The sequence below is a fragment of the Poeciliopsis prolifica genome, unplaced genomic scaffold (genome assembly GCF_027474105.1).
Source record: "Poeciliopsis prolifica strain line A6 unplaced genomic scaffold, Auburn_PproV2 SCAFFOLD042, whole genome shotgun sequence".
Classification (NCBI taxonomy): Eukaryota; Metazoa; Chordata; class Actinopteri; order Cyprinodontiformes; family Poeciliidae; genus Poeciliopsis; species Poeciliopsis prolifica.
The window spans coordinates 344,525-361,730 of record NW_026562417.1 but is presented as its reverse complement, the minus strand read 5'-3'; the positions used below and the strand labels follow the sequence as shown (position 1 = coordinate 361,730).

General features: G+C 42.0%; 2 protein-coding genes across 4 annotated transcripts; one reads left to right on the top strand and one right to left on the bottom strand.

Moving 5' to 3' along the window:
• Positions 1–4: 4 nt before the first annotated feature.
• On the bottom strand, positions 5–4,318 carry LOC129376220 (aldo-keto reductase family 1 member D1-like). Of its 2 annotated transcripts, XM_055055765.1 has the most exons (10): positions 4,196–4,318; positions 3,929–4,127; positions 3,676–3,843; positions 3,419–3,535; positions 3,248–3,325; positions 2,934–3,056; positions 739–848; positions 399–564; positions 221–303; positions 5–142 (listed from the first exon to the last, which is right to left on the bottom strand). In XM_055055765.1, the coding sequence occupies exons 2-10, from the start codon at positions 4,019–4,021 to the stop codon at positions 100–102; spliced, it is 981 nt and encodes a 326-aa protein (XP_054911740.1). In that variant the 5' UTR covers positions 4,022–4,127; positions 4,196–4,318; the 3' UTR covers positions 5–99. The 2 variants fall into 2 exon arrangements, with proteins under 2 accessions (XP_054911740.1, XP_054911739.1); XM_055055764.1 differs by having other exon boundaries at positions 3,248–3,535.
• Positions 4,319–5,359: 1,041 nt separating this feature from the next.
• On the top strand, positions 5,360–17,165 carry trim24 (tripartite motif containing 24). Of its 2 annotated transcripts, none has more exons than XM_055055662.1 (19): positions 5,360–6,040; positions 6,754–6,872; positions 7,015–7,162; positions 7,951–8,083; positions 8,240–8,356; positions 8,990–9,104; positions 9,175–9,321; positions 9,915–10,029; positions 10,755–10,897; positions 11,002–11,220; positions 11,588–11,701; positions 11,782–11,932; positions 12,028–12,085; positions 12,165–12,285; positions 12,380–12,672; positions 13,642–13,753; positions 13,942–14,016; positions 14,740–14,895; positions 15,013–17,165. In XM_055055662.1, the coding sequence occupies exons 1-19, from the start codon at positions 5,794–5,796 to the stop codon at positions 15,520–15,522; spliced, it is 3,093 nt and encodes a 1,030-aa protein (XP_054911637.1). In that variant the 5' UTR covers positions 5,360–5,793; the 3' UTR covers positions 15,523–17,165. The 2 variants fall into 2 exon arrangements, with proteins under 2 accessions (XP_054911637.1, XP_054911636.1); XM_055055661.1 differs by having other exon boundaries at positions 10,975–11,220.
• Positions 17,166–17,206: the final 41 nt, after the last annotated feature.

Sequence of the window (17,206 nt, the reverse complement as noted above, 5' to 3'; positions counted from 1 at the left end):
TGATCTATTTGTACAAGAAAAAAAATATCCCCAAGTGAAGTTGAATCAATAAGATATCAATAATCCTGCTTTGAATATTTTTATTAATTGTTTGGGGTGTCAGTATTCCTCATGAAAGGGGTACTCTGGATGATCAGCCCAACTGTTGAGTCAGTAAAAAGAAATATGAACATCGTGTTCAAATAGGGCAAAAAATAAGTTTCATTAATAATATACTTACAAGGGGAGTACCACAAAGCGAATGTTCTTGTTCAGCCCCTCGATCGCCTTCATCTCCTCTTCTGACAGAGAGAAGTCGAAAACCTGCAGTTTTGACAAATGAGCCAGAACTTAAATTCGTCGCATCTTGTTCATAACCAGTTTGGATTCGTCAATGATCAGGCGCGAAGCAAGCATACTTGGAAGTTGTCTTTTATGCGATCCAGGTTGGAGCTCTTGGGGACGACCACCACTCCTCTCTGCATGTTGAACCTGAGGCACACCTGCGCTGTGGTCTTTTTGTACTTTTGGGCAATTGAGGTCAGAAGCTTGTCCTCTAACATCGGGGGGCATTCTAAGTTTACCCTGTTTTACAAAAAGATGATACTGACAGTATTAAGTGGAGGATAGACACGTGATTAATGCCAATACATAATATGGCTGATCATTTAAATATAGCTATGGGGTGAGCTTATTTATTTATTTATTTTGTAAAAAGAACAATGCATTGTTCACTATTATAAATAATAAAGTTCTCACCACGATGGATCCCTGTTTGTGCCAAGTGGGCTGTAACCAACAATCACGATGTTCTTCTCGCGACAGTATTCAAACAGCTTCGGCTGGGTGAAGTACGGGTGACATTCAACCTGTGTTAGAAAGAACAAAAGTACATTTTGTTTGGAAATTAGAAAATACTTCACTTAGTAACTGGTATTAGATCATCCACTTATTGACATTCGAGTATTTGTAGTGCAGCTATTAGAGCAATGTACTGCCTCTACTTCTGAGTAATTCACTATTACTGCTTAATAATGAATTATAAACTGTTTAAAGCTTAATTAATGGCTGTCTACTGGTTAATTACTATTTATTACTAGTTATTTACAATGTATCACATAAAAGGGGGTTTATAATAAAATGGTGCTGACTTGTCAATATGGTTATTATTTAATTCTTTGTATCTTCCTTTTTAGCTCTGTTTTCGTAGAACAGCCAGCATTAGTAGTACACTGAATATGTGCTTGTTCTTTTGTAACAGTTCAATGGGTGATGACTGATTTTATCACTTATTTATGCATTGGACAGGGGGACGACAGGCAGACTCAGTGCAATAGCTGACATTGGTTGTATAGACTAGAGGGTGAAGATGAAGGGAGAGAGGACCGTCCCTTGTGGAGTCAGAGTGTTTCTCACAACACTGTCTGACACACAGTGTCCCAACCGCACAAACTGTGGTCTGCTGGTCAGACAGTCCACAATCCAGGACACAAGGAGAGGATCATCACTGTCATCACTGTCAGCTTCTCACCCATTAGAGCCGGACGGAGGGTATTGAATGCACTGGAAAAGCCAAAACAACATCAATCTCATGTGTACGCGGTTGAACAGGAAGATGATGGCTTCCTAAGTTCCAAGCTTGGGCTGGTAGGCAAACTGTCAGGACGAGTCTCTCCAGGGTCAGCGCTGTTTGTAATCCTTGGAGTCACAAGGTCGCTCTTGTCTTCGGCTGCGGAACAATGCAGGGTGCTTTCTACGTCACAGGGACCCTCTAGATGCTGGAGGACTCCACAGAGCTGGATGGCACAAGCGTGCCAGAGTGGAGTCTTACCTGCTGTCTTCTAACATCTTCAAGGGTTATGTTTACCGTAGAGATGGCTGGCTGAAGAGTGGAGGGAGGGATGAAAGTGAGACTCACATGGGGATGAAGGGAAGGACCCAGGAGGGAGAGGGGGGAGCGGGTGAACAGCAGCAGTGGAATTGACAGAAGTATAGGTGGGAGGTGCAGAGGTTGTGTGTCAAATATATTTAAAAACATTGAGATTGAGCTCATTGGTCCTGTTGACCTCAACCGCCCTCTTGCCTGCTGACCCGAATCCTTTGACAGTCACGTGATCAATCTTGCTGCTATTCATGACGTCAATTGCCATTTTATCTCCAGAAGAGCATTTTATTTTATTTGGATGACGCAGGCAGCGTGTGGTGGTTTCTGGGTGACAATGGCCGTATCGTGGCTGCATTGGCGCCAGGTCTTCAACCTCCCATCCACTCCTTGTTCTCACAACTGGAGGATCTGAATGCAAACAAAGCTGCATTAATCCCGGTCCACAACTTTATGGGAGTTGGGGGGGGCTTGAAACGTGGGGTGCCAAACAGGCTAGGACCGCCTCTGACTGTAGTGTAAAGTGCACAGAACAAAAGCCTGCAGCTACTTGTTGATTCATGTTTATCAACTATTTGCTTATTACTGGTTTCTTGTAGTTCATGAACTACTTATTAACTTATTATGCTTTTTGTTTCTGTTAATTAAGACTGTGTTCTGTTATTTAATTTTTGCAAATTCTAAGAAGTTTTGGTAATTAATTTTAGTCTAAAGCAGACAGAAGTCAAATGATGTAACTGCACCTGATGTAGCATCTCATTACAGATTACTGCCGACTTGTAGCTTGTGGTTTATTCCTTATTTATTAACTATTTATTCATTATATATGACATAAGACTATGACATTTAATAACTCAATGTTTATGCCTTTATTTGAACTTTGCAGCTGTCGTGACAATATCACCTTACAAGTTTTAAAACATAAGAATTGCTTTTCATTTATTACAAGTTTATTAACTATTTACTCTTTTACAAGATTTTTTTTTTCAATCTGGTAACAGACAAGTTGCCATTTCATTCTTCCCATCTTCAAAAATGTCAAACTATGTTGTCAGTGCTATGATGAGAGTACCTGGTTTGCGACTGGTTTATGTTTCAGCCCAGGTTTGTTCAGGATCAGCTCCAGCTGGCGCTTGTTGAAGTTGGATACGCCGATTGACTTTGCCAGCCCAGCGTCCTTACAAGCTTCCATAGCCTGTTCAAGACGTACAATAAATATTTTTATAAAAACAAAGATCATGAATCCCGATGACAAAGTTTGATGTCTTCTTTGACCTCGGCTCTCTTATCTTGCAACTGCTGTAAACTGTTGTAGACTGTCCTTTGCAGTCTCAAATTTGGACCAGAAGTATGAATGAAACGTTTTAAATGACAAGGATTTCTCACCGCCCACGTGGCGCAGAGGTCTGTCTTGTGATAAGCACACCTCCCGTTCTCATCTTGTGGGTAGAACGAATCTCCTGGCTTCAAAAATGGAACAGGACCTTTCAATTTGGCAAACGACATCTCACAAATAAGATTTTTGACCCTATGCATGTCACAAAACCTGTGCCGAACCCTGAAAGCAGTGGGCATTTCTATAATGTACAAGTCCACATAGTCCAGCTGTAATGCCTGCAGGGTTTTCTCCAAAGCAGGACGCACCAACTCAGGGGGATGGAATGTGTTCCACAACTGTGAAAAATAATTGTGACCCCAAAAGAACAACAACAACAAAAAAAGGGTGTTAGTTGTTCAGCAGATAGTCTTCTGTGACCTTGAACATTGTCCCGAGGGTGGAAAATGTTCAACGGTCAATTCCCAAACAGGCAAACCTTTCCACAGTAGAAGATGTCCTCTCTCTTTATAGTCCCATCTGCAATTTTCTCTCGGATTGCTTGACCCACTTCGTCTTCGTTGCAATAGATCAAGGCTCCATCAATGTGCCTGTACCCAACCTCGATGGCCCATCTGACAGCTGCCAAGGCGGTTCCATTGGGAGTCTGTCAACAAACGGATCCTCCTTGACTACAATGTCTTCAAGAAAACGTCATGGTGCCACACCGTGCGAAGACATGACAATCTTACGGTTTGAGGATTGGAATAGGTACCCAGTCCAATCAAAGGGATGCTGTTTCCATCGCTCAAAGGAACTGAGTGTGTTTTGGGTGTCAGTGCCATATTTGACCAAAGGGTTTGCTGAACCCTGTCTCCAGATGGAGCCAATCACACCAACCGCAGAGTGGGTGTGTCCTCTCCTTGATGAGGCAGGTAACTCCTCCCACACCTGTCAGCACAAACAGACTTGATAAACCTGAACATTGCCTAAGCAGCTCGCACTGAACGTTCAGTCACCTGATTGTGGCCACGAACGTTCGCCGAGGGTCGAAAATGAAACGAAACGAAACGATGAAAATAAAATGAAAAAAACGAAATGAATTTAACGTCCGCTGAACGGTGCGTGCGAACGTTGGACGTCCGTTTGATGACGTATGTACTCTGCTATGATTGTAAGTAAATAAAGAGATATTGTCAATGAAACTTTTTTTATTTTTTTTTTTAGAAAATTTAAGTGGTGCAGAGCATCGATTTTAATGGAGTGGGATTTGAAAACTTTCAAATAATAATAATAATAATAATAATAAATTATATACAATGTATATATATTTATAAACTATTGACAATATATAGGCCGTTGTAAGACCAGAACATCAAAGCTTGTCCAGAAACTTGCTCAATCAATTTAGTCAAGTAATAAGTTACTTCCCACCTCTGCTTAGAATAATATGCAGATAGGAATATAAATGCCATTAGCCGCATAGTGGACTGTTATCTTTATAACTAATAGTGCACTTATTATATATCCCAAATGCCTCTAGAGTTTGTTTGAAAATATGTGAAAAAGTCTTTCACATTTGGCAGCCTCCTGTACTAATGCTTTTCTTTCATTTAATCTGTTTTTCTTTTTATCCATTTTTGCATTCTCCACTCCTCATGTACGTGTGTAGGAAATTGATTATTTTAAAGCTGTTGACTTTAATGCATAGTTTGTCCTTGATGGGACACCGTAGCTGCAAAATCCAGCTGCGCCGTATGGTTCAAGTGCTCTGGTTTTGGTGCGATGGGAATTACGGATATTTTTGGGGATCCGGATCAAATGGCTTCACTGAAAGACGTCTTTCGTCGTTTCACACCCTTAGATTTTGATTTAGTAGTTGCGCATTAATTCATACGAAGAATAGTGATCTTATTCGGGACACCAAAATTTTAACTATTTACATCATGGAGTTACATCATCGCCCATCACTTCATACTATAATAATGATTATAATAAAAAAAATAACACAATAAATAACACAAGTTGTCCCCTGACATTCCTTAGTTTGATCTCGATTTTGTTTGTCCTTTTAATTTGTGATTATTTACTTGGTTTCTGTTTCTTTATTTTCAGAACCTTTGTAAACTTTCAGAGCCGGCACTTCAATCCGACTCGGCCACGAACGACACGTAGCCAGTGTTTTGAGAGAGAGAAAAAAAGAAAGCACGGCAGCTAGCCGATCGCTAATGGACGTGTGAGCTGAAAATATCTTGCGTCTAACCTATTTTCTGTACATACGGAACTACTGGACTTTCTGTGTTGCAGGTTAAAAAACAAAATCACCGCCACAAAGTGGAAACAGCGTTTTTTTTTTGTCTAACGTTTGTGCGTTTGAAGTTAGCTACATCGCTAATTTAGCTCCACAAACGAGCAGCAATAAGCTAACTCGTGTCGTTTCCTTTTTTATTTCATGATTTACTATTTCAATTGATTCACTCGGGATCGAAGACGCCTCTGTGTGCGATGTTAGCCCACTCTTTTCATCCAAATGAGTGAAACAAAAGGCTACCGTTTCGATGCTAGGCGATGCTAGCCGCACTGATTAACCGGCTGGAGTTATCGTGACGCGACAGAAATGGACGAGAGTGTCGACAGCGACGACCTCGTCATCATCGTGGAGAACGAGGCGGAGAGTTTGCCCGCGGGGGAAGAGAAGGTGAAGCAGCTGGGCGCCTTCGGGCTCATGGACACATGTCCCATCTGCAAGCTGAGCTTCCACAACAGGGAGCCGAAGCTGCTGCCCTGCCTGCACTCCTTCTGCCGGAGGTGCCTGCCTCCCCCGCTGAGGAGCGCCGAGCCGAGGCGGGACCCGCACGGTCCAGGTGATGATATTCACTCCTCCACAGACACTGGAGCTCAGTTTTTTTTTATCACCTTTTGATAAGAATGTGTCCTTTAATCTGCCTGTCTTTAAAGCAAAAAATAAAAAATAAAAACATAACCGCACACATCGATTATCAGCTCTGATATTAATATTTCATTGAAAATAGAATTGTTTCTCCAAACTGCTGCAACCAAATGGATGCCATGGGTAGAAAGTGGTGCATTTATGTAAAGTTGTAAAAATAAGTTTTAAGTGTGTGGAGGCTGAATCATTTTAGGACCTCAGCTCATACCTCACTCTGACACAGGGGTGAGAAATTATTGTATCGTTTATTGTGGAAGATTTCTTTTGATTTAATTTTGTGATAAACTAGTGAGAGTAACTAAAAGAACTAAACCGACAGTGTGATGATGGCAAATGCTGCTATTTTTTATGCCGAGCATCAATAAATATCAGTAGATCCAAAAACAGGATAAGTGCAGCTACTGTGTGCAGTTTATGAATATAAAGAAATACTTTAAAAATACCACAAATAAGTGGTATCCTGAAGATGCTTATTTTAAATGAGAATGTTTTTAAAGAACGGTGTTTGTGGTGCAGGGAATGCTGTTCCAATCAGTTACAGACAACAAAAAACTGTAAATACAATTTACAGTTGTATTGCTTGTTAAATAAACCCAATAATTCAATAATGTGTTTTTCCTGCTATAGTTGGTTCCATTCGGTGTCCGGTGTGCGGACAGGAATGCTGGGAGATTGACGTGCTGGACAACTTCTTTGTCAAGGACTCCGCCGAGGTGCCCAGCAGCACGGTGGAGAAAACCAGCCAGGTTCGGCCTCACAGCCCCTCGCCCGCTCTCATCAGAGCGGATCGTCTTGTAAAAAAACAATAAATAAATTCCTTGCAAACTGTGCGCCTTTCCCGCTCATCTTTCATTGTGTTTTTCCTCTCCGTCCCTCTGCTCCCGCCAGGTGTGCATGAGCTGCGACGACAACACCGAGGCGACGGGATACTGCGTGGAGTGCGTGGAGTTCCTCTGCTTGACGTGCATCGAGGCGCACCAGAGGGTGAAGTTCACCCGGGACCATACCATACGTCAGAAGGAGGAGATGTCTCCAGGTAGGGCGCAGGCACATTGCAGCGAAGTTTCTTGAAGTTTGCTCTTTTTATTAAGGAATACACTCGCTGTTTTTTTTTTTCTTTGTTTTGACTGGTTAATGTCAATATGGGGCAACAGCTGGGATATTGATTAGATTGCGATTACTTTCATTTTACGACAGATTACTGTCCAGTTGGCTTGGTTTCAAACCAAGCGCTGCGCAACTATCCAAACTGTGCATTTGAGTAGTTCTAAAAGTGTAATATTTATCTGTTCGTAACAGACATTTTGTTTCTCTGTATGTAGCTGATTGCAATTTATCCATGTTTGATAAAGTAGTTGCTGCTTTTCTTCTCTCCAATCTACTAAAATAGTGATTATTTTAGTCATTTATCCTTCTATCGACTGTTCTGATGATTAATCGGATAAAGTAGATTGGCACATTCTGCGTTTCTTTTTTATATTTTTTATTTTATTAAACCACTTAAACTCAATAAGTGCATAAAACCTGCAAATAAACAAATAATTCAATTCCTTTTTTAAAGAACAAAAGTAAACATTGTATTGCCTGACATGCAAAGCTTTCTTTTAGGACTCACCTGTAGCTAAATGATGCTTCCAATAAGACATGAAAAGCTCAGCCTTTTCTTCTCGACTGTAGGGCTGTGTGTCGGTTATTACTATTTTGATTAACAGATTAATAATTGGGTAGAAGAAAGCGCTTAATAGGAAACTTAAATGTTCCGGCGGCAGCGCTCCAATGTTTTCTCATGAACATTGTTTTCTCCTGTGTTCTCCTCCGGCGCAGAGGCTCTCGGTGTGTCCACGCAGAAGCCCGTCTTCTGCGACGTTCACAAGCAGGAGCCGCTGAAGCTGTTCTGCGAGACGTGCGACCGGCTCACTTGTCGAGACTGCCAGCTCCTCAAACACAAGGACCACAAGTAATATTGCCGATGATTTAGCAAGAAGGGCGGATTTTTGCACATAAGCGCCAAACCGTCGGGACAAATCATGACAGATATTTCCAAAAAAATGAAAAATAAAGGTCTTCTTGTCTTGTCTTTTACCCTCATGTTGTTGTTTTCTTTTATGTCCAGCTACCAGTTTTTGGAGGATGCGTACAGGAACCATAAGCAGTATCTGGAAACCATGACGCTGCAGTTGCAGGAAAAGAGAAAAGCCATTGAAGAAGTGTCAAGCTGTATCAACTCCGGGTAAAATTGTGCAACACGGCTGGATTCAAACGCATCTTTGAAAGGATTCGCTTTAATTTACTGTGCTTTGGTTTGAAATGTTTGTAATATTGTTCCGACAGTTGGAATTTTTGACTTGAATTTAATCCCCATCAGCAGTCAGATATCAGCTGTAGCAACAAATCATTATTCTTTTTTTTAAACAACCAAATTAGGCAAGATGAGTTTAATTTTTAGACAGAATTCTGCTTTTAAAGGTTTCTGAAGTCCAAAATGTTTAGAAAAGGAAGACGTGACAGAAAGAGGAAGCTATTGACAACTGACAGGTTTTAATAAAACACACATTAAACATAGAAATTACTAATACAGAACTACTGAGCGAAAAGCTGAAGAAAAATAGGCTCCAGTTTTCTCACAAATTTTTTTCACAAAGGTTTTGGGATCATCTGATGTGAAACAAAACCATGCTAAATGCTTGCTGTTTTTCTGTCATGTCTGAATAATTTTGAGACCCGGTAGTCGTTTAAAGTGTCTACTTGTTCTTGTTTCATTTATTTATTTCAAAACAGCTGACAGTTTTAACCCTAATTAAGTAATCATGAAGATTTAGTCAATTTGGATCTGTAACATCAAATTCCATCTCCGTCTCAACAGTCTGCAGCAAGTGGAGGAAAACCGGAAAGCTGTGACGAACGAAATCAAGAAGTCTATCTGTAACCTGATCATGGAGATCAACAGGAAGGGAAAGATCCTGATAAACCAGCTCGAGGTGTGTTTGCATTTCCCTTCTGTCCGAAGTCCTCTGGTGACGTTCCAGTGAACACCGCTCTCGCCCTCAGGCGCTGACTAAGGACCACGATTTGGCTCTGAAGAAGCAGCAGGATGACATCAACGCTCTGACGAGGCAGCTGGATCACGTGATCAGCTTCACCAAGTGGGCGACGGCGAGTCACAGCGGAACGGCTCTGCTGTACTGCAAGAGACTGGTATTACTTCTGTTAGGGCTGCCAGTAATGATTATTTTAGGGATAGATTATTTCTTTTTTTCTTTTTTTTTTAAATTAATTTGATAAAACACAAATAAACAAATCAATTTCTTTTTAAAATGATAAATAGTCATTTCACTTCATAAAATGTAATGGCTTCATTCCTTTAATGAACACTTGATCCTTTGTAGCAAATAATCCAAATGATCTTCAGCTAAGAAATACTTCTGACATAAATATGTGAAAAGCTCAACCATGCCAGGTCAAGATAATATTATTACAGTGTAGGGCTGATCCAGTGATTTTTTTTTTTTAATAACTGAATAGAAAAAACTACTTAATAGGTTTTAACCTGGAACATTTATTTAGTGGTAGGGAGAAATTGTGGTCAAAATCCAAAATTATACTGAGATCAATCATCCTGAATTTGTTTTTTTTTTGTGTTTGTTTTCATTAATTATTTTTTTTGTCTTGTTGACCATTGATTGGCTCGTGCTGGACCTTTGGGTGGTTTCAGATGCTCCGTAAGTGTTGTGGGTTGCAGCTGAAAACGCTGATCTCCAGTTTTTAACATCCCATCTCTCCACCTACAGATCCTCTACCAGATCCACTACCTGATGAGAACAAGCTACAACCCGTCCATCGTCCCGCAAAGCTCGGTTCGCTTCCAGTGCCGCTCGGGCTTCTGGGCCTCAAACGTAGACCTCGGTACGTCTGTTTTCTGTTTCAGTGTAGAGCCCAGCAGAGGCTTAAAGTTACAGAAAACTAAGCAGGAATGTAAGTTTACATATCATTTCATTCAGTTCTTTGTGAGATAAATTCACGTTTTTATCGGGGGAGTTGTCTCATGGGTGCATCCAGATCTAGTTTACAAGACATTTTGTTTTTCTTATCTATGTGTGTCAAGAGTGTGTTAATCTCATGTGACCTACATGATGGTTGTTATTATTTTCAACTACTCTCTTTGTTTCTGAGCTTTTGGGAACCAAATGGATTTAGAGGAAAATGGATCACAGAAGAAGTCGTTTTGAATTCTGTAGCGATTTTTAATCTGGATTAGGATCATTTTCATCACACATTTCACTCTTAAGTTGTGTTTTTTATACATACGTATATAAAAGCAAAACTGAGTGTAGAAAAAAAAAAATTCACCCAAATCTCAAAGCAAAATGAATGAAAAGTGCTTCTCCATTAATTTATTATACATTTTTATTTAATTATCCAAAGCCTAATAAAAGTGATAAATTATTTACACATTTACTTTTAGAATTATAGAAGGGAAATATTCCTTCCCATGGAAAAGCACTTGGAGACAGTAGAGAGAAAAACCTCCATTCCAACAGAATGGAAACAGAAATAAAAAACCGAATGTGTGTTCTTCTGCAGCTGTCGTGGAAACATATTGGTAATTCCTCATCGTCGTTTCCTTGCAGGTTCTCTGGTGGTCGAGCGATGTCCAGGGAGGGCCCCCATCCCCAGCCATCAGCAGGGTCCCAGACCGGAGGCCCCGACCGGGGGTCTTTCCCTCGCAGCAGCACAGCAGCGACAAAGCACTCTAGCTCAGCTGCAAATGCAGGTAACATTATTTAATTTTTCTTACTCATTTTAGATACTAGATTTTTACTAACCCGTTGAATCACCACCCTGTCGAAGGTTGACAAGCTCTCCCACCATCCCCAGAGGCAGCCCCCTCCTAACCACTGGTCCTGGTATCAAAATGTCAGGCTCCCAGGTCCTCCAGGCCCCCCTCCACCAACCAGACCCATCCATGGGGAGTCTTCTCCCTCCCAAGCTCCCCCTGGGTTGGTGCAGCCGGGACGCAGGTACGGGAACAGCCACCCAAACCCTAGGAGCCCTCCGTCGTCCATGATTCAGAGCCCAGGCTACGGAGCTTCACAGGTAATTTGGTGAATGTACATTTGTACAGTTTCTCCCGAAATTCTTCATGCCCCTTGAAGAAGTTTTTAAATTTGTCAGTGTGAACACAAGCAGCCTTTAAAAGGTGATAATTGTGGCGCAGAAGGGAAATGAATGATGCTTGGGTTTCAAAGTTGTTCGACGAGTAAAAACTTTTAGTCACGCACACAACGCGGGTTGTACGATACGGGGTTAAGGTTTTATCGCAACACTTTGCAGTCCTAATGTGAGAACGATAAAAGCAGCAGAACTATTTATTACTTATTTGATTGGTGGCTGTCTAACTATGACCGTGTGTCACAGCAATTACAGCCCCACAAACACAAAAAACTTTGTGCGTTTCTTCTAGTCTCTACGAGAACTAATCCACAGCACCGCGTTCCCCCCTAAACCCATCGACATATCGCAGGGCGCTCCCCGCTTCCCGCAGCCTCTGTCTGCTCCCCAGGCCGCTCTGCACCAGGTGGGTAACAGGAACATCCGACGTCAAACGTATTAATTCAGGCTTTCATGAAAATAATAAAACAAAAATGTGTCCCTCAGAGATGCATGCCAGAGTCGTCCCTCCTAAAGAGGAGCGAAGCCGGTCTGCACATCCCGACCGTCAGCATCTCCATCCCAAAACCCAGCATGGGTTTGGGTCTGGCGACCGGAAGCTCGGACAAAAGCAGCAGCTCGTTTGGTCATGTGACAGGTCTGTGCTTTTGTTTGCCAACTTTGTCTCAAGTTAGTTTTTTATTTATTTTTTTATTTTAATGTGACATCCAATTGTTTAAATGGCGCTTTCAGGTCATGGAGGGCAAAACTCACCGTTGGCAAAGCCGTCCTCTTCTGACAGAACCGCTGGGTAAGAAATTGTTGGACTTATCAGGAGATTTCTGAGCAGAACTCAGAATCTTAGTGCATCTGTAATTTTCACTCTGAAGGCCGACGTCCTGGAGGTCGGCGCCTTCCTCGGCCCCCGCGCCGAAGCGAAGGAGGAGGATGTCTCCGGGGCCCATTATCGTCATCAAGGATGAACCCGAGGACGAGGACGAAGTTCGTTTTGTGAGTGAAGTGGTCCGATTCGTTCAAATCCAGACATAATTCCCCCTCTGCTGTGCTGACAACATATTATTTTTGTTGTTGTTGCCGTCCACAGGTGCAATCCAGCAGCGGGTCGAGCCTACCGGACAGCAGCACCGGCGCTCAGTCGAAACCTCGGCCGGCGCCGAAGGGACTGGTGGCGTCCACAACCCCGGCGTCCACCTCCGTCAACCAGTGCAATCAGACCCAGTCGCAGCCCGACCCGGAAAAGAAACCGGAGCCAGAGGACGACCCCAACGAGGACTGGTGCGCCGTGTGTCAGAACGGCGGGGAGCTGCTCTGCTGCGACAAGTGCCCCAAAGTTTTCCACCTTTCCTGCCACATTCCGGCTCTGAACGAGTCGCCGAGGTGAGACACGGATAAGCTTTTAAAAGAATCGAACTTTGTTTGTATTGGAGACAAGTATGTGTTTTTGGTCACGAGACGTGGCCGCCGGCTCCAGTATATGACCCGAGAGGTGGCAGGTAGTTGACAGGTATTGAACCCGGAAGGGCATGGAAGTTTTTGACCGCCATGGCGGAGTCATTGTTAACGCTGTTGCCGTGTTTCGTGGAATAAATCGATTTGTTCACAAACGGTTCATCTGACTGGAACAAATTTGGAATTTGGACTACAAGAAGATTTACATGCGATCAACAAGTGCAACTTTAGCCGCTCAACGCGTCATAACTGAGCAGCAACGCTTAACTAGTGCAGTATTAAAATGGCTAGTGCAGTTTGAGTTGTCACCTTTAGTTATGTCTCGATCGAAACGTCAGCAGTCTGACCAACAATCTGGATATGGTTTTGAAAAGTTTTTGCTGATAAACATTTTACAAGTGATGCTTTTTTTCAATTCTGCCCTGCTGAGATGATTTAAGGGTGAATCTGTACCAGATTTGTATATTTTGTAGACACTCAAAAGTTTCTTTGTTAAATAGGAGAGCATCAGTAGCTGTGTTTCCATTACAAATCTGTGCAATGTCAAAATGTCCGCTAATGTCAAAAAGCACAATTTCACAATATGTTGTTTCCTCCAGTAGCGACATCTGGTTGTTGATCGCATGACTTGTGTGACGCAAAAATACATTAATTTCAATGCGCCAGAAAAACCACCTCATGTTAGCATAAAAACTTTTGCATTTTGCAAAAAGATGTTGGTGTCTGGTTGTTTTTCTGCTTTCATCCAGCAACTAAAAACAATTCCATCGAAACATCAGCAAAAACATTTGACAGCTGATGTTAAAGTTCTTTGTGTGGTGAAAAACTCTTTGTCCCAACGTTTGCAGCACAGTTTTTTACCATCTGTGATCTTTCCGTGTCTTTCCCTCTCTTCAGCGGTGAGTGGTTCTGCTCTTTCTGTCGGGACACAGAGTCACCAGAGATGGAGTACGACTGCGACAGAGGGAGCGGGCCGGGCTCCGAAAACTTCCCCTCTGTGGACAAAAGGGTACTTTAAACCCTCTACTAAATCCATTTTCACTCTATTTTAACACTATCGCTCACTTCTTCCTATGTCTCGGAGCCAGAGACATTCCATTTTTCATGAATGGAACATTTTCCATTCATGAAAAATAACGCTCTTTTAAGATAAAAAATAGAGGAGTATCTCGTGACTGGTGTTTTTCTTGATTCTAGAAATGTGAGCGACTCCTGCTACGCTTGTTCAGTAACGACTTCAGCACAGACTTCCAGCATCCTGCATCTCCATCGGTAACCGTCTGCAGTCGATATTCATGCAGTTTATTTGTACTAATTAATGGTGATGAACGAATGGATTCTGTCTACGTTACGGGAAATCACAGTCATTCTGTCCAATCAAACTTTCATTGACACATCTGTTTGTCCAGCCAACCATGAATAGATGTTTGTCCATTTATCCAACCAAACTACCAATTTACTATTTACTACATCAGGTCTAATGTATCATTTTGGTTATGTTTATGTTGGGGTGAGTTTCATTCATCCAACCAGTCAACTCTCCATCCTTCCAGTCAACCCTTCATTTACCCATTTGATCATCCATCCAACCGTCCGTCCATCCTTTTGTCCATTAGTCCATCCATCCGACCCTTCGTCCGTCCAACCAACCATCTAACCATTCATCCCACCATTTGCTCATCCATTCATACGTCTGTCCATCAGTGAAACGTCAATCCCAAACTGAATGTGACGTTAGCTTAAGTTTGTCCCTTCATCTTTCCATCCATCTACATAATAACCCAGTCACCCATCCTTTCCCAATCGATTGGTCACGTCAATCGTCCTTCTGTCCATCTGTCCTGTTTTTTTTTTGTTTTTTTTTTGCTATATTCAAAATCCATAGTGACTCGTACTAAAAGTGAATAGTGGTGGATTGCGCTTCGTGACAGAGAGACTATGAGGAGATTCTCCCAAAAACAAGTGCAGCAGAACTGAGATGTGCTGCTTTTGTAGGAAACTCGGCGGTACAAGGAGCTAATAAAGACGCCGATGGATTTGACGATAGTGAAGAAAAAACTGCAGTCGAAGGAGGATGAGCACTACGGAAGCCCGGAGGAGTTCGTTTCCGACGTCAGGCTCATATTTTTCAACTGTGCCAAGTACTACAAGGTGGTTCTCCCTTCCAGTCCTCTGTTGCAAAAGAAAAATTTTATGTTACTTTCGTTCTTGTGTTTCTTTCTTTTCTTCCTTCAACCTTAAAAAAAGTTGCCCTCTACCTTTTCCAAGGCGACATCCGAGGTTGGGAGTGCCGGCTTGTACCTGGAGGATTACTTCGAGGAGCAGCTGAAGCTCGTCTACCCGGACAAGGTCTTCCCCGGAGGGAGAGAGGAGCAGATGATCCCTCCTTTAGAGGACGAGATCGAAGAAGAGGAGGAGCAGCCGATGGAGCCGAGTGCCGCCGCAGAGGAGGACAAGAAGCCACAAAGCCCTGCAAGAGACCCAGACGGCGGAATGGTTCCCAAGGAAGAACCGATGGCTCCGTCAGAGAGCGAGAACCCGGAGGAAAGGAGCGAAATGAGTCAAAAGGAGACACAGGAAGGGACTGCAGACATAGAGGGAGGCGTTCCTCCTGCAGAAGAAGCGAAGCAAGATGAGAGCGTCGATAGTAAGCAGGCGGAAAGCCGCCAAGCTTCCGACACGGAAACTAAAGACGGCGGCGAGGACGAGGAGGCGCAGCTACCCGCGGACGACACACCGGACACTTCGGCGAATCCAGCCTCGGAGCAGCAGGGATAGACGGGCCCCCCCGGATTCCAGCAGGGTAGATCAGAGAAGTCTTCCAGAGTCATGGCTGTGGCGTCGGCCGCCATTAGATGCAATGAGATCCTCTTTGTAACTCGTCTGAAGCAGAGTCGCGACCGCTGCGTGGGTCGGACTCTTAACGGCGGTTAATGCTGCTGGGGCACAACAAAGAGAGCAAACAAAGTCTTTGTTCCTTCTTATCTACGACGACTGTGAAAAGCACACACACGTGAGCTTCTCTGTGGATCGTGTTTAAGTTATGAATTACTGTAAATACGTCTTAATAATGAAAGCACAGTTTCCTAAGTAGAAAATCCCCCCAAGTTTGGACTTTTAATGCATGAACTATGCTCTTGATATCAATAACCCATGCATTCTAGCCATTTCAGTTCAAGATTTACTCATTTGCAGTAGTATTTTATTTTTATTTATAGTATTAAAACATAAGTATAGGATGGCTGAATACTGTAGATTTTGTACAATGTGGCATATGTACCATATACATATGTATAAACACAAATGGCAACATTTGTTGCTATTGCTGGTGAAGATCTAAATGGGCGCTTTCATTGGAGGAGCATAAACTGTCATTATGAATGTTACTGTCATTTTACTTTTTAGAACAATTCATTGACTGGGACGAAACCCTTCAAGAGGAAATAAATTGATTCGGTTTCTTAAAAAGAGGATGAATATACCTTTGTTTCATGTCAAGACAAAGTAAAAATCTGAAAATGGCATCAGTTACTTTTATATTAAATAATTATTGAGTCTCTTTTGATTTTGGTAAAATAAATAAATACATTACCTTAGAGCTGAACAAAACAGGGGGGAAAAGCTGATTGTTTCCCTTCACTCTGTGCTGCCAGTTTCGAAAAATTCCAGTTTTATCACAAAGGAGCCTCTTTTTTTTTCATAAATAAACAACAATCCTGGATTTTATTTCCTCTACTGTTATCGCACCCAACTTAAGAGATCTGATACTCAGTGCCTCAGTCGTAATCAGTTTTCCGACCTTTGACCTTGATTGCTTCATTTTGAGTATTTGACTTCCAGCAAAATAAGGTTTTTGCTTATGTATGAAAGTCGAGTCATTTAGAAAGCAACAGTTCACACGGCCACTTAAGGGTCGCGACAATGCCATCAATCAAAAACAAAATCAATGTTGAGCATAAAAAGACTTTCTGAGTTTAGAATATTTGTAATGGAGCCATTTTACATGACACACAACTGACTTTTGCGTCACAAATTTATATGTATTTATATGATTTCTTCATTTCCGCCTCCCGTTTCTAAATATGTTCAGTGTATGAGTGGACAATTCAGGGCACAGAACTAGCAATAGCAGATAATGATGTTGATCATTTGATAGTGAGTTATTTTTGCACCTGCTCCTATCAAAATAAAGTCTACATACAACTGAAAATCAAAGTTTTACATTTGCAATAGATTTTTTACGGGTTTAAAAAAACAATAATGATGAAGAGATGAGGAACATGGAACATTGTAGCAAAAGTTTACCTGTTCACAAGGAAATGATGAAGGTGTTATCTGTGTAAAAAATACATAGGAAGGTTACCATTAGCAAATTTATTCCATATTTTAGAATATGTTGTAATTTAGTCATAACTTCACCTTCAAAATAAATCTTTATGACATGGTGTCCAATTATTATGAT